A 23,652-nucleotide genomic window follows, 5' to 3' on the forward strand; every position below is an offset into this window, starting at 1 on the left:
CTCCTGCTCACTGCAACTAGAGAAAGCCTGCGCACAGCAACAAAGATGCAATGCAGCCAAAAATAAATAAATAAATATTTTAAAAGGGTCATGTGAATTAACTGATTATTTTATTTTATAATTGTTCTCTCCCATAGTCTTAATCCTTCAAGGTGAGAATTTTTTTTATGTTTACGTTGCATATGGCTAAATGTCTTGAAGTAAAACAAAATAATTTCACGTGAAAAAATTATATATTTTTTATTGCCTATGAGGGCAGAAAAGTTAGGACAAAAAGTTTTGAGTAAAAGCCAAGAAATATTTCTTTTTTATAAGAAGGCACTGCAGTACATTACAGATGGAGTTCTTTTAGAAACTCGCTAAGGATTTTTCCTTTTCTAAAACAGGATGATTCAACAGACAGTTTTACAGAGTATAGAAAAACACCTGAAGAGGAAGGATTCTTTGGATTCAGGGAGCTCTCAGGCAGTTAACACATTGCTATGGAAAGAGCCTGGGCAGGTGAGACACTAGATCCCACATGCATGCCGCAACTAAGAGTTTGCATGCCACAACTAAGGAGCCCATGTGCCACAACTAAGGAGCCCATGCCACAACAAATTTGCCGCTGGTTTATAGTGTAAACCAAACTTTTCTGGTTACCAATATCTTCTAAAAACAGAGATCACACTGGATCATGCTGCTTAACTTATATGCCCTGGGACTTTGTTTACAGGGTCTGGCCAGAAAGAGGTTTATCTATTCAACAAATATTTATTGATCATCTGTATGCCAGGTATGGTTCTCAGAGCTAGTGATGAAATGGCGAGCGTGACAGATGAGGTGAACCAACAAGGAACCAAAAAATAAACAAGTAAATAAACAAAGATAACGAAGGGAGAAAACAAAGTGGTATTGTGACAAAGAGTGACTAGAGGGACAATGTACTGAGGATGAGGAAGTGACACCTGGGCACAGTCTACAGAAAGAAGTAGGCAGCCAAGCAAAGGGTGAAGACTGCTCCACACTGAGTAAACAGGAACAAGTAGGTGTGTTCAGAAGGAGGAAATAAGGTCACGGTGGCCAGAGTTTGGTGACTAAGGGGGAAAGAAGGATGAGGTGAGGTCTGGTGCAGGCAGAGCTGGAAAGTTCTTTTTTTTCTTTTTTTAAAAATATTTATTTATTTATTTAGTTGGTTGCACCGGGTCTTAGTTGCAGCAGGCGGACTACTTAGTTGCAGCTCATGGGCTCCTTAGTTGTGGCACATGGGCTCCTTAGTTGTGGCACGCAAACTCTTAGTTGCGGCATGCATGTGGGACCTAGTTCCCTGACCAGGGATCGAACCCAGGCCCTCTGTATTTGGAGCACAGAGTCTTAACCACTGGGCCACCAAGGAAGTTCCAGAGCTGGTAAGTTCTGATGAAGGTTTTGGAGATGGAGCCACTGCTGGGCCTTAAGTGGGAGACTAATGTTTGTTTGTTTTTGAAGATCCTCTAGCTGCTCTATGGAGAATGGACTATTAGGCAGCCAGAGGGAAAGCAGAGGCCCAGTTAGGATTCTTATATTTGGAAGATAGAACTTAAAGGCAGCCCCACTCCTGATGTTTGTGGGACCCAGGGCAAAAGGTCAAATGGAGGCCAAATACCAAATGCTTACCTATGCAAAAGTGATAAATTAAGCTGCAGTTCATGAAATAAAATATGTTTTATCCTCCTATCTTGAAAAATATACTTTCACAACAACATGGAAGTCTAAGATGGAATTGAGATTTCTCAGATTCCCTGGAATGCCATAATGCACCTCGGGGAGAGCTGGTCCCCCAGTCTTCCTCCCTCTGCTCCCTGTTTTCATCTCCCCTCCAAGTCCATCCCACACTGCAAGGGTTTTCACCCACAGGTGCGTGGACTTCCAACCCATGAGCCAAGCTCTGTCTACACCTCTTTCAAATAGTTCCTTGGCCACACTTGGGCCTAGGGGAGTCCACGCCTGGGTGTAGTGTGCCACTTTGTTCTCAGGAGGATGGAGCAGGGAAAGAAGCCCTGCAGGCCCTGCACTGTTTAGACAGGGAATTCTGGAGTCTTGGGTGACCAGAGAATGGTCTAGAAGCTGGGGCACAGGCTCTGTGCAGGCATGACACTTTGGCCCTGAGGACTCCTCATGGTGTGGTGAGGGTGTGGCCAGACAAGGGCCAGAGTGGGGGGACTTCCCTGGTGGCACAGTGGATAAGACTCTGTGCTCCCAGTGCAGGGGGCCCTGGTTTGATCCCTGGTGAGGGAACTAGATCCCACATGTGTGCTGCAACTAAGGAGCTCATGTGCCACAACTAAGGAACCCGCCTGCCGCAACTAAGACCCGGCACAACCAAATAAATAAATATTTTAAAACAAAAAACAAAACACAGGGCCAGAGTGGAGGCTCTGAAGCCCAGGACCAGAGCAGGACTCTTCAGAGTTTTCTGACAGTTTGGATGTGGGTGGTGCTGGGAAGAGAGAAATCAAGATGATTAGAGTGGGGTGAGGGAGTGGAATCAAGTGCTCCAGTTGAGATATTTTGAGTTTGTGATGCCCACTGAGACATCCAAGTAGAAATTCCAAGGAGGCAGTTGGCTGTGTGTCTGAAACTCAGGAGGAGAGGTCTAGACCAGCAGTAATAAAATTGGGAGCTCATCAACATATAGATGGTGGAGGTCACGTAAGCAGAGAATGTAGACAACAAAAGGGACTGAGTCTGAGGCACTATCAACTAATAAATGCTCACCAACAAAATCTGGAAAATACTGAAAAGCACAAAATAAAAAAGAAAATAGTCTCACCCATACTTTTACCTCCTAAAAATAAACACTGTTAACATCTTGAGATATTTCCTTTGTCTTCTCTCTCTCAATCTCTCCCTCTCTCTCTCCATCATATACATTTACACTGTATTTTAATAATAAAACGGTGCTCATATGTACATAATTTTTATAAGTGCTTTTGTCATTATTTTTGGAACATTTTCCCATGCCATTACATTACTCTTTTAAAGAGAGATTTTTAAACTGATGCATTAAATTTCATCATGTAGATGTATCATAAAATCCTCTATTTTTGGACATTAATTTTTTAAGATAATATAATTTATTACTTTTTTAACACAGAGAAATTCAAAGAAGGGAAGCAAGAATTGCCCATAATCTTCCTGCCTAGGAAATATCAGTTCATTTATATGGACAGAAAAATCTAACAAAATACCAAAAGGTACAAAATGAAAAGTGAAAGCTTTTCTTTCCACTCAGTAAGCCTTTCTTTCTATAGGTAATTACTGTTAACAAATTCTTGTATTTTCTTCCAAGGGGGAAAAAAACAAAAAACAAAAAGCACTGAATTCAATAAAAGAGAGCAAACAAGTTGAGTATAAAAGAAAAATTAATTTGTGTCTACAGCTTGTTATTATGAGGAATGCTGAAATATACATCTCTGTTGTATATGAATCTGTTGTGCACATCTCTGATTATTTCCCTAAAATAAATTTGAACTGTATGCATTATGGACATTATATGAAATTTTTTTTTCAACAGTTTATAAACTAAGTTTGAATGACGTCTAGATTGGTCAGTTTCTAAGTTTGGCCCCAGATTCATAAAATTTAAAAGAAGTGTGGATTATGATCTATTCAAATCTATTGAACTTATGCCAAATATGGTTTGATACCACCTGAAATTGAAGGTATGTATCAAAATTAGAGAAAGGGGTGGTAGATAAAGGAAAAATAATTATATTATTGTTATTTATGGCATGACCAAGATCTTTAGTGTCATTATAACTGGAGATACTTGAAAATGTCACAGCCAAACAAACTTACCTGACAACTATCAAATAAAACGAATTTTACCTATTATTTGGCAAGGTACCAAGACATTTTAGAAGATCATTAGCCTGGCAATTAGAAGATGTGTCCCTGTTCTACCCCTCACTAGCTATGTAACCATAAAGGACACCACTAAACACATCGAGGCTCAGTTTTGCTATTTATAATTTATAAGATGGGGTGATTGGATACCCTGACCCCTATGGTCTAGCTCTAAAATTCTAAAATGAACTCAGTCTCCCATTCTCTTTACACAGAAGCCCCATATCAGATACTAGACTAGGATCTAGTTATAAAGGTCTATCTATTCAGAGAAAGCACATGCAGAAGCAAGAATAAATAGCTGTATGGCTCAGTAGTAATTCTAATGACATAACAGTACTATCATTATAATGACAGTAACAATCCTTCATATTTTATGAGACCGTACAGTTAAAACAATCTGGCACATCGCAGAGAAGAGATTCCTTGCTCCCTGGGAGTATATAAAACTCCAAAACACGTTGATGTATCGATCAATATAATTTAAAATATCTTAAAATATACATAAACCCAGATTACATGTCATGCAGTTCATTGCTGGAGATGACACTTTTTTTTTTTTTGGAGATGACACTTTTTAAGGCAAATTCTAAACTCTCTATAAGGTGACCTGACCTCTGAGCAAGAGTGTGAATTATAAAAAGATTGACAGTCAGATGTTATGATGGCTCTACCCATGTAGGCCGTAGATGCTCTTATCACAGCTCCCAAATCTCTGTAGATTAAATGGTCACTTTCATTTTAAATTTCCTGCTTGTAATCTTTGCAAAGCACTTGGCAGGAAAAGGATGACCCAGGGGTTTTCCACTGAGTAGAAGCAAGCATGGAAAAAAAAAAAAAAAGTCCAGTGATGATAAGCATTCAAATAAATGTCCTGGGAAAGATTTGTTTCATCTCAAACCAGATTAGAGATTAAGAATGTCCGGGATCCTGGACTGTGATTCCAAAGGAAGTCAAGACTTCCTTCTCCACAGCTGCCATCTAGGAAGCTAGTATGTCCCAAGTGTATCTTCTTTCACTGTGTTCCCCAAGGGTGAAAAGCAAAGTACCGCATCTCCTCTCTCGGATGCCAAGCCAGGGCGAGTTCCCAACACCCACTCCCCTCCAAAAAAAGGTGCCAGATCTGACATCCTGTCTGGTTGAAGCCACATCCTTAGAGAGCAATTGAAATTGCATCAGCCCTCACCTCGTTGAGGCAACTTTTCCTTTAAATGAAGGGCAAGTGACCGTTAAAAGTGGCTCCCAAAATAACCCAGTGGTTTCGTTGCATTTGGAGCGTCTGACATCCAGAATCGGGGAAGCGGATATACCTCCTCTGAGGGGGGAGGGAAGGGCAGTGTTACCCTTCCCACTGTGACCCTTCACTCGGTTACTCAATAGGAACAGCTGCCAAACTCGCAGGAGCTTAAAAATCTAGACAATGGTTTATATTCCTTAGCTATTTATTTAAACATTAAATAAAAATCGGCCCCACCCTGAACAGAATGAATTACAAGCAAAGAGAGTTAATGGTAGTAAAAGCCTCTAATAAAGAGTCAGAGTTCTCTCATGACTCGAGAATAGAAAAATGTGGTATTAAAATGAAGAAAAAATGTAAGGTAGAATTGCTTCATATGGATTAACTTCTGTTGACAATAATAACTTTTTTTAATTTTGAATTTCCCAACTGAATTTGTCATAAGAGAATAAAAGATCTTAATTTGTAAGAAGAAAATATGGACTTGCCTCTAAAATAAAACTCATAAATTGATAATATCATAAAGTTCACTGATCCTATAATATTAACTGTGTGAGCATGGCTAAGATGAATGAACTCCATAATGAAAAGAGAAATTATCATTGAGTAGTGTATCATGAATGGTTCTTATTATCTTTTTTATACTATTCTAGTTTTTTTCCCCCACATAATAAGCTGATATTAGTTACATAATTTTTTAAAAACCCACAAAATTTGAAATAAAGCCCACAGGGACTTCCCTGGTGGTCCAGTGGGTAAGACTCTGTGCTCCCCATGCAGGGGGCCAGGGTTTGATCCCTGGTCGGGGAACTAGATCCCACATGCATGCTGCAACTAAGAGTCTGCATGCTGCAACTAAGAAGTCCGCATGCTGCAACTAAGAAGTCCCATGCTGCAACTAAAGATCCCACGTGCCGAAACTAAGACCCCGCACAGCCTAAATAAATAAATAACCCACAAAATACTCAGAAGACCTAAATGCTTTAATGTGAGAAAGGCTGATATTTTCTTTCAATCTAAAAAATGAAAGATAAATAAAAATACATTTCAGTCAGTCTGACCTATTTTTTGAGGGAAAAAAAGTTTTCTCATGACTTCTTTTTTCCACCTGCTTTATTGAGATATAATTGACATATAACATTGTGTAAGTTTAAGGTGTACAATATGTTGAATTGACACAGCTATATGTTGCAAAATGATTATCACCATAGCATTAGCTAAGCCTTCCATATTGTCCCCTAATTACCATTTCTGTTTTGTGTGAGAACATTTAAAATCTACTCTTAGCAACGTTCAGTTAAATATATAATACAATATTATCAGCTATAATCAATCACCATACTGTACATTAGATCCCCAGAACTTATTAACTATAACTGGAAGTTTGTACCCTTTGACCAATATCTCCCCATTTCCTCCACCACAGTCCCTGGTAACCTCTCCTCTACTCTCTGTGTCCCTGAGTTTGGCTTTTTAGATCTCACATACAACTGAGATCATACAGTATTTGTTTTTCTCTGTCTGACTCATCTCCCTTAACATAAGGTCCATCCACGTTGTTGCAAATGGCAGGATTTCCTTCTATCTCATGGCTGAATAATATTCCATTTTGTCTATACACCAGGTCTTCTTTGTCTATTCATCTGTTGACCAACACTTAGGCTGTTGCCATATCTTGGCTCTCATGAATAATGCTGCAGTGAACACAAGAGTGCAGATATCTCTACCAGATAGATCTGGTAGACCTTTTTTTTTTTTTTTTTTAATTTTTGGCTGTGTGGGGTCTTCATTGCTGCACGTGGGCTTTCACTAGTTGTGGCGAGCAGGGGCTACTCTTCATTGCAGTGCGCGGGCTTCTCATTGCGGTGGCTTCTCTCGTTGTGGAGCACGGGCTCTAGGCACAGGCTCGGTAGTTGTGGCACACAGGCTTAGTTGCTCCGTGGCATGTGGGATCTTCCCGGACCAGGGATCGAACACTTGTCCAATGCATTGGCAGGCAGATTCTCAACCACTGCGCCACCAGGGAAGCCCTGGTAGATCTATTTTTAATTTTATGTTTTTTTGAGAAACCTCCAAAATTTTATGTTTTTTTGATGTATCAATTTGCATTCCCACCAAAAATACCCAAGGGTTCCCTTTTCTCCATGCTCTGCCAACACTTATGGCTTGTTCTTTTGATGATAGCCATTCTAACAGGTGTGAGGTGATAACTCATTGTGGTTTTGATTTCCATTTCCTTGATGATTAGTGATGTTGAGTAAATTTTTTTTCCTCTAGTAATTGTTTTATTGAAGGGTAACATAGATCCAGAACATAGATTGTTTTACTGAAAGATAACATAAATCGTAACTGGAACACTCTTTCCTGTGATCTCCCCCCAGATCAAGAAAGCAAACATTACCAGTACCCTAAAAGCCTACTTCAACTCATCTTCCTGTTACTTTCCTCCTCAAGGATAATGACTATCCCAACTTCTACCACCATAGATTAGATTTGCCAGTTTTGAGCATATATATATATATATATATATATATATATATATATATATTTCTTGTGTCTTCTACTCAACAGGATGTTAGTGAGATTAATTCATATTGTTGCAAGTAGTTGTAGTCTATTTTCACAATGCTGTATTCCATTGCATGAATTTACCACAATTTATCCATTTACTGTTGATGGACATTTGGGTTGTTTCCCTAATAACTATTATGAATAGTGGTGCTATGAATGGTCTTATACATTTTTTTTGGTGAACATATATATTGATTTCTGTAGGTATATGTCCAGGATCAGAATCTCTGGGTCATAGGATAGATGTTCAACCTTATAGTACATACTACCAAACAGTTTTTCAAACTGGTTGCTCAAATTTATACTCCCACTATCAGTGTAAGAGAATCCTGTCCTAGTTGCTCCACATCTTACCAACATTTGATATTATTTGTCCTTTTCAGTTTAGCCAGAATAGTAAGTGTAGTATTATAGTGTTTTTTATTATTATTGTGGTAAAATATACATAAAAATTTTACCATTTTGACCATTATCAAGTGTATACTTTAGTGGCATTAGGTACTCACATTGTGGTTTTAAGTTGCATTTTCCTGATAACTAAAGAAATTCAGCCTCTTTTCATGTCTTTTTCTAGTTAAGGTGTAGGAGTTCTTTAGACATTATACATATGCGTTCTTTTTCCAATATATGTTGCAAATGTCTTCTTTCTTTTTACCCCCACCCCCTTTTTTTTTTTTTGCAGGATCTTAGATCCCTGACTGAAGATTGAACCTGGGCCACGGCAGTGAAAGCACCGAGTTCTAACCACTGGACCGCCGTCTTTTTACCCTTTTTGAAGGTCAAAATAATTAACTTTAATATAGTCTAATTTATCATATTTTTCCTTTATGATTTGTGTTTGTGTGTGTGCATGTATGCCTTGTTTAAGAAATCTTTGCCTACCCTAATGTCATGAAGATATTCTCCAATATTTTCTTTTAAAAGTTGTGTTTAGTTCTATAATCCATCTAGAGTTGATTTGTTATGTATGATGTGATGTAGTGGTCAAGACTCATTTTTTTTCCCATATGGATGTTCAATTGACCCAGCACTATTTATCCAAAAGGCTACCCTTTCCCCCACTGCATTGTATTGTTATCTTTGTCATAAATCAGGTGATCAAATACAGATGGGTTTGTTTCCAGACTATACGCTACTCCATTGGTCTATTTGTCTGTTCTTGTGCCAGTGTCTTAAATACTGTCTTAAATACTCAGTCTTAGATGAATCTTGATATATGGTAGTGTAAATCCTCCAGCTTTGTTCTTCAAGACTCTGTTAGCTATTTTATTTTTCCCCTGAATTTCCTTGTTGATGTAGTGGTTGTTTTAATAACAGCTTTATTGAAAGACAATTCACCCATTTAAAGTGTACAATTCAATGGTTTTAATAAATTCACAGAGACGTGAAACTATCACCACTATCAACTTTAGGATATTTGCATCACCTCCTAGAGAAATTCTTTACCCTTTAGCTATCATTCTATTATACTATTCCTTGCTCAACTGTCCCACCAAACTCTAAGCAATCACTAATCTACTTTCTGTCTCTATAGATTTGCCTGTTGTGGACATTTTATATAAAAGAAGTCATAAAATATGTGGGGTTTTGTGACTTGCTTCTTTCACTTAGCATAATGTTTTCAAGGTTCATGCATGCTATAGCATGGATCAGCACTTCATTCCTTTTTATGGTCAAGTTATATTCCATTGTATGGATGTACCACATTTTGTTTATCCGTTCATCAGTTGATGGACATTTGGGTTGTTTCCATTTTTTGGCTGTTATGAAAAATGCTGCCATACATTTGCATAAACATTTGTATACAAGTGTTGTATGGATATATGTTTTTCATTTCTCTTGAGCACACAGGAGTAGAATTGCTGGGTCATATGGTAACTATATTTAACTGTCTGAAGAACTGCCAGATTGTTTTCCAAACTCTCTGCACTATTTTACATTCTCATGTTAATCTTTAAACAATTTATAAAAAATGTTTTAAATCGAGCACTTTATATACATAATAACAAAACATTCAAACAGTACCAAGGGCTACAAAATGAAAAGGGAAGCTTACTCTCTATATATTGCAAACAGCTGGGTGGCTGATGCCCTGCTCTGGACCACCAGGTGCAGAGGCTTACACTGTTTTACACACCTAATGCCTTTAGGACTGAATACTTTAGGAAGGGAAAAGGGAAAGAGATGGACTGAATGTGTATTCTGAATCACCTGAATCATCTTTTATCTCATTAAGCTCTTTAGTCACATCTTATTTCTCCAAGTTTTATAGAACTGGAATTAGTGGTCGAAAGGGCTTTTTTTCCCAAAGGCTTTAAAAATACATTCCCAATCTGCTCTCAGAAAAGGGTGCCCCAATTTAAAGTCTCATCAGCCCTGAACACCCATCTCCCTGTACCCTCGTCAGTAGACTAGTACTGTGTATTACCGTTTTATATGTATCTTTCTACTTGCCTGTTCCTTAGGCACAAGGAGTCTCTTGACAAGTTGTCTATTCCTCGACGTTGCCTCTAGAAATAAGAAGGGGTCCTTTTCTTTATTCGTTTTATTATTTCATCTCCATCAACGTGACTCGGCCCGTGGGCTACAGTCACCTCAGCGGAGGAGACCGCGTGGCGACCCACTCGGGCCAGGTCACCTCCCTTCCCGGTGGGTCCACCTGGGTGCCTCTGTGCGGCAGAGGGCGCAGTAGAGCCAGCGCCGGACCCCACCCCCAGGGTAGCACGCCGCGCCCCGTGACGTATTTCCGCGTCATCTGCCGCCGAGGCGTGTTCCCATTGGCTGCCGGCGAGGCAAAAGGGGCGGAGCCGAGTGGGAGTGTGGAAAACGCAGCTGCCCGGGGGGGGGGCGGGGGGCAAGGCTTCCCCCTTCCCTATCCCTCCCCACCCCTCCCCCGCCCTCCAGGCCCTCTGGGACTACTGCGCCGAGTCGCTTGGAACGCGGCAGTGGCGGCGGCGCACTTTCCCGGGCTGTGGCTGGAGCAGCGCTGTGGTGCGCGCGCGGCGGGGCCCCTCAAGCCCTTGGGACCGGTGGACTGAGGGAGAGCGGGAGGGAATCCCGGGGCTGCGGTGCTGCGCCGGTGGGGAAGCCCTTCGGTCCCCTGTGAGCCGAGCAAGTGGGGCGGGGGTCTCCTGAGACCGCCACTGGCCACTCGGCCCTGACGGGACCGCGCAGAGCGCGTCCCCCGAAGGCAACCCCCGGGCTCGCAGCCCTGATTTGGCCCCGCGCGGCGGGCGCGGGGCAGCTCAGAGGGAGGAAGCAAGAGGGGCCGCCTTCCCCTCGGAGTTGCGAGCGCCTTCCCCGGGTCCAAAATGCCCAAGAAGAAGCCGACGCCCATCCAGCTGAACCCGGCCCCCGACGGCTCCGCGGTTAACGGGACCAGCTCGGCGGAGTAAGTCTGGGGGGAGGCGAGCACCGGGGCCGGGCTGGGGAGGCCGGGGCCCGGGCTCAGGAGCCGAGTCGGCTGTGCGCGGCGCGCGGGGCTCCGCTCGGGTCGTCACGTACGTCTTGGACTGCCAGGCGCGAGGAACTCCCGGCCGCAGAGGTATCGGTGACTAAGCACTGATTGTGCGCCTGACTCAAGACCAGTCAGTGGACCCAACGAATCGCGATGCCCCCATCCCCACCCTTTTCCCGACCCTTTCACCCATCCCTGATCTCTGGTCATTTTCCTTCTCCCTAAAAAGTAAAAACCGGTTCATCGCCCGCCCCTACCCAGCTCTTTCCCCCCAGATCCTCTGCATTTCTGGCCTGTAACCGGGAGAAGGGAGCAGATGTCTTGGAAAAATTAAGATCGCATCTGCGTCTTTGAGACCAACTCGGTATAGAGTGTGGAGTTGGGACCTGTGAGCAGTCCTCACCTTCGTACCTGACACCTGTGGGCTGGGAGTGCCTCGTTGCGGCCGCTGCCTGGCCAGCGGGGGCGTGTGTACACCGACATCACGGTGGATTTTCGCTTGTCGACTTTGGGGGCTCTCATTCCTTGGCCTTCCTGGAAACTCTCTTGTCTCGAAGGGAGCGGTTTTTCTTTTCTTCATCTGACTTTTTAATTCATTCATTCATTAAACAAATCTCATCAGTGTCTCTCCTGGCTGTTCCTTACTTGACCATAAGCCCTAACTTCCGACCTGAGACATGACACCATGGTCTTGGAAATCACACACAGGGTGCTCCATCTCTGCAGCTTACAGTGTTGCTCACAAACCAGTCAGTACTTTGTTTCGTTAAACAATGATGCGGCTGTTTCATGTATGTTTCTGAGTTCCCGCAACTCTTGAGTCCTGGGTAAGGGACAAGACTGCCTGAGGGAGAAAGACCCGGCGAGTTGGAGAAATAACCAGAAAAGATTTAGTTCTTAATCTCTTACCTGCACACTGGAGACTTTAGGAAGCCAGCTGATGAAATGAATAGATTAAGCTTGGATCTTCTACCCTTTGGTGATTTCTGTAACCTTCCTTTGACTCTCTCAATTTTAATCGCCTGGGGACCTGTTGGCTTGGTGGCTCTGTCCATCCCTGTAATGATCACAAGGCCAGTGGTGGACAGACCTGTGATGTGAGCTCAACCACATTCCTCAGACAAACTCCTTTCTTTTTTTTTTTTAAATTAATTAATTTTTGGCTGCATTGGGTCTTCGTTGCTGCGCAGGGGCTTTCTCTAGTTGCGGTGTGGGGGCTTCTCTTCATTGCAGAGCACGGGCTCTAGGCGCTCTGGCTTAGTTGCTCCGCAGCATGTGGGATCTTCCCAGACCAGGGCTCGAACCCTTGTCCCCTGCATTGGCAGACGGATTCTTAACCCCTGGGAAGTCCCCAAACTCCTTTCCATACTGTAGTGTCTGTTTTGCATGATATTAACTTGTACAGGTTAGTGGATGACTTTGCAAAGATTGGTTCAGTTTTAGTGTGCAGAATTTTATCCCCTTAAAATAGTATGAAAGCCCCCCAGGGCAGGGAAGGACAGGACAAATTTTGAATGTTGTGGCCTGATCATCGTGCTCCCGTTTGATTTGGAGGAGGGTACTGAGTGGAAGTACCTTCTGTTGTTAATTGTGACACCACTGCTGTGTTCTTGCAAAGGGGAGGAGTTTCGTTATAAGAAAACAATACAGGGAGGAAAAGAAGAAATTCTCCTGGAGTTAGTTGGTGGCAGATACGCTTGGGTGGGACTGGGAGATTCTAAACAGTGGTTAAGAGGTGGGATTCTGGAGTCAGGCTAAGTTTGTGGTTTTGTGACCTGGGACAAATCTCTCTCGGGCTTAGGTTTAGTTTTTTCATCTGTGAAAATGGGTCTAATGATAGAACCTATTTAGAGCAGTTGTGAAGATTAAATGAGCTAATAGTAGGAAACCTTCCATGAATGTTAGCTGCTGGTACCTTTGTTACTGGGTAGAGAAGCCTCAAGGAAGCTAGAAGGTAGTTTCCAGTCGTGGCGGTGGATATGTGTGTTAAGGTGCCTTAGCTTCTGGATAAACGACTCTCCCTTGCTCAGTTTTCTGTGCCATGTGCACCTACCTCCATGACTCATTGCTGTGTTACAATAGGAGGCATCTTTGTGTAGGCTGCCTGAGACAAACAGGGACTGTTCCCCTACAGTTCCTGCCACTAATGGGGGGAAAGCTGTATACATCTACATTCTTTTTTTTTTTTTTTTTTTGCGTTACGCTGACCTCTCACTGTTGTGGTCTCTCCCGTTGCGGGGCACAGGCTCCGGACGCGCAGGCTCAGCGGCCATGGCTCACGGGCCCAGCCGCTCCGCGGCATGTGGGACCTTCCCGGACCGGGGCATGAACCCGTGTCCCCTGCATCGGCAGGCAGACTCTCAACCACTGCACCACCAGGGAAGCCCACATCTACATCTTTCACCTTTTTCAAGCAAAGCTGATGTACTCATGATTTCTGTGATTAGACTAGGGCACAATTTTGAACATTATCATACAGTGTAAACGAAAGAAAAAAAATCCATTGACATTAAAGAACTCTTGGTACTAAATTGGCAAGGTTGCTTCTCTGTGGCTTTCTGGCACCTTGAGACTGGTCTCTAACATAGCACTTACCCCTTTCAGACAGAGCTGGGTTATGCATAGACCTGATGTCTATGCAAGTTCTGGGGGTCCTTGAAGAAAAAGAATGCAAAAATATTTCTTCTGCAAGTCTGTAAAAATATATGAGCATATTGCAAGGGTGCCAAGTTAGAATGAAATAAATTGGAAATAAGATCATATCATTTCCCTGTTTAAAATGTTTTCATGGTTTCATCGCCGTTAGAATAAAATTCAAACTCCTTATATTGGGCTATGAGCCTGCTGCTATCCCCCTCCTGCCTGCCCCCCACTCCATCTCTTTAACCACATTTCCTGCTGCTCCTTTCCTACATTACCCTGGTCCTCTTTCACTTCCTCCACGGGATGGTCCATACTCCCTCCAGACCCTTGCATATGCTGTTCCCTTTGCCTGGAATGAATCATCCCTTCCTGTTCCCAAGCTAGGAAGGAAGCAATCTTCACCTCTCTGCATAAATGTCATTTCCTCAGAGTTGTTCACAGACCACCTAATCTAAAGTAGGTCTCTCTTTCTCATGTCACCTGATTTTTTAATGACATTTCTTCACTGTCCATAATCTTTTTTAGGGTATTTTAAATATTTCTCTCTTCTGTACACCATAAACTATAAGCATAGGACTGCCCTTTTTGGATTCACTCTTCTTTTTTTTTTTTTTTTTTTCACTCTTCTGTAAGTAGTACCTAGAATAGTAGTGGCACATAATAAGTGCACAAATGTTTGTGGAGTGAATCAGTGAGTGAATGAAAGTTCTAATATTTGCACGTGTTTAACAAACCTTTTAATACCTTTTCATTTTTTTCTCTTATTTTCACCTTTACTCTCATTCCCCCTTCCCCATTTACCTTTTTTTCACAGGCACCATCTCACCCACTCTAGGTTATTTAATATATGGTCTTATAATTCCACCCGTTTGTTGGCTATATGTGTGCCTTTGGGAGGTATTCAATAGATAGTATCGTTTTGTGTGCTTAGAGTGCTGAATGATACTGTACTATTATTCAGCCTTAAAAGAGAAGGGAATCCTGCCATTTGTGACACCATGGACGGACCTGAAGGACACTATGCTAAATGAAATAAGCCAGACACAGAAAGAAAAATACTGCATGATCTCAGTTTATATGTGGAACCTAAAAAAGTGGAATACATAGAAGCAGAGAGTAGATAGGTGGTTAACCAGGGGTGGGTAGGTGGGGGAAATGGGGAGATGTTCGTCAGAGGATACAAAGTTGCAGTTAATAGGAAGAATAAGTCTAGAGATCTAATGCTTAGCGTGATTACTACAGTTAATAATACTGTATTGAATACTGGACATTCGCTAAGAGAGTAGATTTCAGGTGCTCTTGTCACGCACACACAAAATAGCAACTTTGTGAGGAGGTGTGTATGTTAATTAGCGTGTCTGAAATAATCATTTCACTGTGTGTGTATATTGAATCATCATGTTGTGTACCTTAATTATATTCAATTTTTATTAAAAATCCTATTGTGCTATAAATCTACATCAGTTGGAATAGACTAGAAAATCTCAGTAGTTTGACATGCTTGCAGGTCAGTGGGAGGCTCTGTTGATTGGATTCCATCAGGGACTCAGGCTGACGGGCACACCATGTCTGAAATATGCTTAATGAAAAGGGAATCTTGTGAACCACATTCTGGCTTTTAAAGTTTCTGCCCAGGAGTGACACATGTCACTTTTGCTCCCATTTTTGTAAAGCAAGTCACATGGCCATGTTGACCTTCAAAGGGGGCAGGGGCCTTCTTGGAAGGAGGATAATCAACAATATTTGAACAGAAGCAATGACCACCCTAAACTTTTATTTCAGTTTCTTTTGTTTTAACCAAACACCATGTTTCTGCACTCTGTTCATGCTGTTATACATGTGTCTAGTTCATTATTTCTCTCGGTTGCAGAGCAGTCAGTCTTGTGCACGTACCACATTTTACTTATTATTCCTCTAGAGAAGACAATTGTGTTGTTTCCAACCCCTTGCTGCCTCAAACAGTGCAGCCATCGCCATCCTTGTAGCGACTCCTTTTGGACTCTTGTAAGAGTTCCCTGTGGAATGTACTCAGAAGTGGGATTGCTGAGTCTTAGGGTACCTTGCCTCTCCTTCCATGATAAGGCACATACTTAATCTCTTTGTGTTTTAAAGAAACGCTTTTAATCTCCACAAGGAGAAGTGTGAGCCCTGAGTAGAATTCGTGGTGGCAATGCAGGGTACTTCCCGAGTCCTCACTTTTTCTTTGACCTTAGGCAAGTCCTTTGTACTTTCTCTCCTTTAGTTTCCTTATCTGTAGAGTGAGGATGAGAATGGTCTACCAAATCTTTGCCTTAGTGGCCTACAAGGCCCTGCCTGATCAGGTTCTTCGTTTTCCTCCACTGTCCCCTTCACTTATGTGCTCCAGCCATGCTGTTCTCTGTGCTGTTCCACAGTCGGTTGGGCACATTCCTATCTCAGAGCTTTTGCTATTCCCTCTGCCTAGAATTCTCTTCTGCCAAATACCCACATGACTTGCTCCCTCACTTCCTTCAGACCTCTGCTCAAATGTCTCTTCACAGAGACCATCCCTGAGCACTCTAATTATAGCACTCTCTGTCATGCTCTACTCCTTTATCTTGCCCTATTTTTCTTCATAGCACTTACCACTAATTAATGTTGCATTGTCCATAAGTATTTACTGCACCTCACCCCGCCCGCACTAAAATGTATGCTTCATGAAGGTGAGGGCTTGATTTGTTCCTTGCTCAGTGAGTAGATCAGTATCTGGCCCATAGAAGGTACTCAGTAGATATCTGTTGATTAAATGATTGAACCATTCCCACCTTGAAGGAGTATCATGAAGATTAAACAAGATAACACATACAGAAGTGCTTTGAAGGCCATATGGTGCTGAATAAACAAGAAGGTGCATTGCTTGGCCTTGGCGGCATCCACAGCTTTTGGATTTGGGGCTGAAACCCTCAGACTTAATTATTGCATTCAGAGCAGCGTTCATAGCATCAGCAGTTTCTGCCACGTTTGTAGGGACACACATCTGTTAGTGTGAAGGTCCTTAAGGAAGGGGACAGAAACATTGAGACAGGTTGTTGTGCTTTTGGGGGATCTCTTATGGCCTTACCTGGGATGTACACCGTGATAACTAGACGCTTTTGAAGTGGTTTTAACTGATTTTGTAGTTCTGAACTTGGATGCTTCTACTGGTTGGTTGCTGCAGTAACTAATACTGGCACAGTCTTTTGAGAACAACTTCAGGTGAAAAGTAGGGCCAGCTGAAGCCCGTGTCCTTGGGAAGAATGTCTCTGCTGTTGTTGTAGCAGATACAGAAATGGCAAAAAGGTTCATAAAAATGACTTAGCCCAGAGCAAGGAGATGTGTGGGGTGCTTGTTTGAACATAAACACATACATTTTACTTTCACTTACTTATGCATCTTTGAAAGAAAGGGAGAGAATACTTCAGTTAGAGCTACCCATCCAGCTCAGTTTTTCTCTCCCTGATCCCTTTATTGTCCTCCCATTGCCCCAGCACACTGCTTCTTACCTCTGTCCGGTCTTGCTCACATGGTTTCCTTTGTCTGGAATGCCTTCCTCCACTTTCCTGTGTGATTTTATTTTTGTCTTGTATTTACCACCACACTTTCAGTGAGGGGAGGGACCTTGACTATCTTGTATACTGATATTTACCCGGCGTCTCGCCCGGTGCCTGGAATGAATGAATGCTGCCCATCTTTCAAGACCTAGCATAGAGTTCATCTCCCATGTAGCCTTTTCTGAGTAACTCCATGCTATTCTAGGACCTGAGTTCGAGACTCAGTTATGCCCCTTCTTAATTGTTGACCTTTGGCATGTCATTTAACTTCACTGAGCCTTGGTTTTCCTCATTAGTAAAGGAAGGATGATAATATAACACACCTGTGAGGGAAGGTTGGCAGGTGCGCATCATCCAAAATAATGTGTATGAAAGCACTTTATGATTGTTGGAATGCTGTCCAAGTGGGAAGTGTAGTTAGTGGTGCCCGCTTTGGTTTCTTCCTTCTCAGCTGACTATTACCTTTTGTTCTTAATACCAAATTGCAAATGTTGATAAATCATGTTGATTTGGACATTTTATATGCTGCCTGTTATTTAAAGTTTAACCCAAGCCTGCATCTAATCAAGGCTTGAGATCTAACTTCCTGTTCACAGCAAATACAGGGATGGAGAAACAAATTAAATGATACCAGGAGGAAACAAGCATGCAAATTCAGGATGTGCAACATTCTCTAAGACAACTGACCCAGTCTCTTTAAAAAGTCAATGTCATGGGGGAAAAGTAGGGGAGTGGTGCTGTTAGAGAATTAAGAGACTAAGGAGACATGTCAACCAAATGTAATGCATGAACCTTGGTTGGGTACTGAATCAAAAAATGCGATAGCTGTAAAATGAATTCTTGGGACAATTAGGGAAATTTGAGTAGAGAATTAGGGTTAATTTTTTAGATGTAATAATGATATGATTATGTAGGAGAATGTTGTTGTTCATAGTTGATATGTGAAACTTACTTTGAAATGGTTCAGGGAAAAAATACACATACCCACATGGTAGATAAAGCAAACAGGGCAAAATTGTTCACAGTCGTTTAGTTGGTTAGTGTGTGAGTTTCACTGTTCTATTTTTTCCGTATTTCTGTGTTTGAAAAAATTCATAATAAATTTTTTAAGAGTACCCAAGGATTAAAATTCATCCTAAGCCTTATGCCCCTTTTAATTTTAACTCACGTTTTCTCTCTCCCCTTTTGTATTCTGGCCTATATTGTGTAACAAACATCACATTAAATGCAATATCATTTTGAAGTCTTATGCTTTCTTATTCTCTAAATGTTCCTTATGTGTCTTTTTTTCATTAATTTGATTATATGGGACCATACCTTTTTGAACCCCTGGGTCTACATCACTACACTCTTAATATAGTAAATCATTATTGGTAGATTGGAAAAAAACAAAATAATGTTTAAACAAAACAAACCACCACCAACAAAAAACCCTTCCTTGCGAGCTTCCCTCAGTCTGAATTGGTAGTTATTTCTACCACATCCATAGGAAGTACAGGTCAAGCAATGGTGAATCTTTCTGACATGTTGAGAAAACCTGGAGAACCCACAGACTGGGAAGAAGATGAGGTGAGCCTGAGAAGAAAGCTTAGCGTCCCAGTGTTGTTTCTTTTATTCCCTTCCAGAAGTTGCCAGTTTTGAAAAAATCATCTTGGTCTCTTTTGGCCACTTGATTGTATTTTTTCTTCATGTCCTGTTCTTTGCCTGAAAGCCCATGAGAGCTGTTTGAAGGCTCACATACCTGTTTGCTAAGTTAACACCTCCCAGAATGAATTGCATTTTTGTTTTTAAAAGAGGTGTTTTCTGAATCCTGGTGCAGGGCCTACTGCTAAAAATGCTGATCTCTGCCTCTCATTTCTTGGTGAAGCTCCCAGGGGTATCCTGCTTTGAGTCAGATTAAGAAGAGGTTACATGGGGGTTGAAGAAAAATCGGACAAAGGTAGAGTGATTTCTTTTCCCCCCAACTCCTTTTTGCATATTTGCCTGCTCAAGTACAACTTCAAAAGAAAATTGAATGTATCAACACCTTTTTAAAGAAAGAACCTCAGACATTAAATTTTCCAGTTTAACTTTTGGTTATTCCATTATAGGCATATATAGATAGCTGTGATCAGTTGATGGGTCTCTCCTCCCCCCCATTTCTACACATAGACATGATTCTAATGCTTGTCATTTATTTTTGGCTAAAGAATAGGATTTGGCTTCACAAATGACACTTTGTTGATTGTTTAGGTGGCTTTCAAAATTTTATTATTTATTGTTACTCTTATGAATGTTTTAAACCCATTTGTTTTGTTCTTTGAGATTAATTCATACACAGAATCAGAGGCAATGAACCATGTTATGGCTTTTGTTACATATTAACTGAATATGTTCCATAAAGAGACAGAACCAATTTACAATGTATGTTTGAACTGGTCCCTCAAGCTTCAGGAAGTTGGCTTTTTTTTTTTTGAAGTTTAATGATTTTTTTTTTTTTAGAGGGGGAGGACATATTACAAGCAAATGATCCTCATTTCAGTCCCTTCTTTTTTTCTAAATTTATTTATTTATTTATTTATTTTTGGCTGTGTTGGGTCTTCGTTGCTGTGTGCGGGCTTTCTCTAGTTGTCGTGAGTGGGGGCTACTCTTTGTTGTGGTGCGCGGGCTTCCCATTGTGGCTTCTCTTGTTGCAGAGCACAGGCTCTAGGCGCGCGGGCTTCAGTAGTTGTGGCATGTGGGCTCAGTTGTTGTGGCTCGTGGGCTCCAGAGCTCAGGTTCAGTAGTTGTGACGCACGGGCTTAGTTGCTCCATGGCATGTGGGATCTTCCTGGGCCAGGGCTTGAACCCTTGTGCCCTGCATTGGCAGGCATATTCTTAACCACTGTGCCACCAGGGAAGCCTTAGTGATTTTTTTTTGATAGTTTAATAGGACTCCTCCTCAGTCTGCTTTACTTTAATTGTTTGCCAGTCTGTATTTTTGAAATGGGATTATTTTCTGTATTTCATCGATTCAATCTAAACTAATATTTAATGAATGCTTACCAAATGTAATTTGCTATGCTGGATGCTGTAGGTGGTAAGATTGTCTTTGCCTCCAAGGATCTTAAAATCTCATATGGGAGGGGAGGGAGAGGTTGCAAAGACACAAGAAGAAGGAAACAGATGGCTGCAGAGTAAGAAAAGTGCCCCAGGAGAAGAGATACAAAGAAAGTACTGTCAGAGATCATTGAGAGGAGGAAGAACGCACATCCAGTGGGGAAGATTAGGAGAGCCTTCACAGAGGAGATGACATTTGAGCTGGGTCTTGAAGGATGGCTAGGATTTCCATGGGAATGGGGGAGGGGGGGCATGGCAGGAAGAGAGCTCAGGATGAGCAACTTCACACAAGTGGGAAAGCTTGGGATGTGTGGAGGAGCCGGCAAGTAGTTTAGTGTGCTGGGTGCATCGCTGCAGGTAGCAGGAGATGAAGCTGGAGAGGTAGGTGGGATGGTTTTGTGGTATCAGCTGAACATTTTGAAAAGTTTCACGCAAACTTTTCTTCTCCTCTGACCCTTCTTTAATAGATACGTCTATATAGCTTTGATGTGCTTTGTATTTTATTTATTTTTTGTTAGTTCATGTCTTTTATTAGCCAGTACACAGTTACTTGTCTTCTGGTTTGTTGAAGCAATAGATCAGAGTGCTTTGTATTTTCAAGTTTTATAAATTATGTGGCTACTACATTGTCCCACTGCAATGTTTTCCTTTTATATTGTATTACTTAGGAAAAAATATTTTTTTATTTTGCAAAGCATGCCTTTTGTATGGTGTAGGCTACTTTTCTTTAGTATTAAGACATCTATCATCATGTCATAACTAACAGGAGTATGGGGCTTCATTTTCTTCTAGACTTTTCTGCCCCTTATATGGTCCCATCTAGGATTAATTAATGTTCTTGGTGTGAAGTATGGGTCTATGTTAATTTTTCTACATAGTGAGTTCTAATATCTTCATGGAGTTTATTAAATAGGATTTTTATCTGTTGTATTTTCAGGTTTACTTTTATTTGGTCTTTATGGTATTTTTATCTCTTTCTAAAATTTCTTTTTAACTCTTATTTAGTTTTGATAGTCTTTTTTTTCCCTTTTCTTTTTATTTTTTGGTATGCGGGCCTCTCACTGTTGTGGCCTCTCCCATTGCGGAGCACAGGCTCCGGACTCGCAGGCTCAGCGGCCATGGCTCACGGGCCCAGCCTCTCCGCAGCATGTGGGATTTTCCTGGACCGGGGCCCGAACCCGTGTCCCCTGCATCGGCAGGCGGACTCCCAACCACTGTGCCACCAGGGAAGCCCTTCCCTTTTCTTAAATTGGGTAGGGTTAAAGAAAACTTTAAGAATTGTCATGGTTTATCTTTCCATTTATTAATGTCTCCTCCTCTTTTCCTGTTATGGTTTTATAGTTTCTTTTGAATAACTCTCTTGTGTCCTAAGTTAATATTTTAAATACCTAACGTTTTGATGCTGTTGTGATTGAACATTTTTAAATTTGTGTTTTCTCTTGACTGTGGTTTGATTTGTATGAATTGTTTATATCCTGCAGCTTTTTAAAATTCACTATTCTATCTAGTAATTTTTTTTTTTTTTTGGCTGCACTGCGCGGCATGCGGGATCTTAGTTCCCCGACCAGGGATGGAACCGATGCCCCCTGCAGTGGAAACACAGAGTCTTAACCTCTGGACGGCCAGGGAAGTCCCATATATCTAGTAATTTTTTGATTGAATATCAGTATTTATAGATTTACTAGTGTCATCTGCAAAACATAACTTAATTCTTCCCTCTCAATACCATTTCTATTTTATAGCCATGTCAGCTTGCATTGCTCTCAGTAGCAGTTCTCATGTCCCAGGGGACCACTTTTAAGTATAATGAGGCTTCCCAGGAACCTTCTGGGCCAGAGGCTTTTCTGCTGTCTCCAAGGGGTCATGAAAATAGGAAGCAGCTGCCCAGCTTTATAGAAGCAGAGCCTGTTAGGGCTGGATGGGACCTTACAGGTTCTCCAGCCCTCTGACTCCTTTTGCAAGATGAGGAAACCAGACTTGGGGCGTGGGGGGAGCAGTGGGGAGAACTTGCTGGGAGTTCACACAGCTGGAGTAGAAGAAGGTGCTTGAACTTTTATCCCAACTCAGACATATTTTCACTTGGGATACTTACTTGGTTTGAAAATTTTCCAAGTTTACCCGACACTGAATTTTGGTAACTTTACCTAGTACTCTTAAAAATTTTTAAAAACCTCTTTTCATGTAATAATCTGAAACACTGGAAAAGGCTGTCCCTCTATATCACCACTCTCCTAAGGTGTTTGAGGGAAAAGGGAATGAGGAAATGGGGGAAGGAAAGGGCATTTTATTTTAGTCCAGGATCCTGAGTAGGAAGGCCTATTTTTAAGCTTCATAATGTCAGTTTTTAAAGCAGTGGCTTTCAAAATAACCACAGACAGAAGTCCCTCTGAAATGATCACCTTTCTAGACTTGACCTGTTTTGAGTTTACCTGTTACCAAGAAAGGTTCAGAATTTCAAATGCTCTTAAGTGCATTTACTTTTCAGAAAAAATGGAACAATTGAGTTGAGTGAATGATCCACATGAGTTCCAGATTCCAGTCAAATCTTGAAATTTGGGGAGTTGTGAGGAGAAGACAAGACTAATCAGCCACATTGTCGTATTTACAGGTTGTCTGGATCCAGGTTCATTACATTTCTTTATTGAGTTATAACTTACGTATCCAGGTTATTTTTTAAAAATTAGATTAGACTCTCACCGCATTTGAGAGTTCAGAGTCGAAATTATTTGCCCTGTTTGATTTCATGTCATCCTTCAATAAATAATCCTTCAAGAATGTCCTTGTTGGGGGAGGCCTCAGAAGTTAGCAGGAATTCCAAGCTAACTGTAAACCTTTTGTCTAATGGCTTACTCAAATCCAGATCGAAATCCTACCAAAATGCTAGCCTGTATTTCAGCTCTTCTGTCTCTCTCTTTCTCTGAGTCTGAGGAATGCTAGAAAAAGAAGAAGAGGGTAGTTTAACATCCCAATAATATTAACAATAGAAAATATATCCTGCTTATCTTAGGCATCCATTTGTGTCCACTGATAAAACTTGGGCATTGGAGCCACGGAAAAGTTCTATTCACCAAAGGAAGGACCAGCGGAACATTTGGACCAGGTTCATAGCGCATTATATTAGTTTAGATAGACAGTGCAACACTTTTATTATTTTACTGAAACACTCCTTTTAAATATAGTCTTTTGCCTTGTTTTATTTTGGTAACTAAACTAACGCTGGGTTAGCCATAAGTGTAGCTTGCTGCATTTTT

At 41.5% G+C, this 23,652-nt stretch overlaps 2 protein-coding genes and 1 long non-coding RNA gene across 3 annotated transcripts in view; 2 read left to right on the forward strand and 1 right to left on the reverse strand.

Annotated features, from left to right (window-relative positions):
- TIPIN (TIMELESS interacting protein) overlaps positions 1 to 23,652 on the reverse strand; it is a 249,307-nt gene that overhangs the window by 42,959 nt on the left and 182,696 nt on the right. The gene's annotated exons all lie outside the window — the stretch shown is intronic.
- Positions 10,566 to 23,652, forward strand: part of MAP2K1 (mitogen-activated protein kinase kinase 1) — a 79,530-nt gene continuing 66,443 nt past the window's right edge. The window contains exon 1 of the mRNA XM_060152493.1: positions 10,566 to 11,066. Coding sequence (XP_060008476.1) covers positions 10,987 to 11,066 — 80 coding nt within the window. The 5' untranslated portion in view covers positions 10,566 to 10,986. The remainder of the gene's footprint in view (positions 11,067 to 23,652) is intronic.
- On the forward strand, positions 11,075 to 11,758 carry LOC132522267 (uncharacterized). The gene is made up of 2 exons (XR_009541134.1): positions 11,075 to 11,219; positions 11,394 to 11,758. It is a non-coding gene; the product is annotated as an uncharacterized LOC132522267 (long non-coding RNA).

The sequence above is a fragment of the Lagenorhynchus albirostris genome, chromosome 1 (genome assembly GCF_949774975.1).
Source record: "Lagenorhynchus albirostris chromosome 1, mLagAlb1.1, whole genome shotgun sequence".
Lineage (NCBI taxonomy): Eukaryota > Metazoa > Chordata > Mammalia > Artiodactyla > Delphinidae > Lagenorhynchus > Lagenorhynchus albirostris.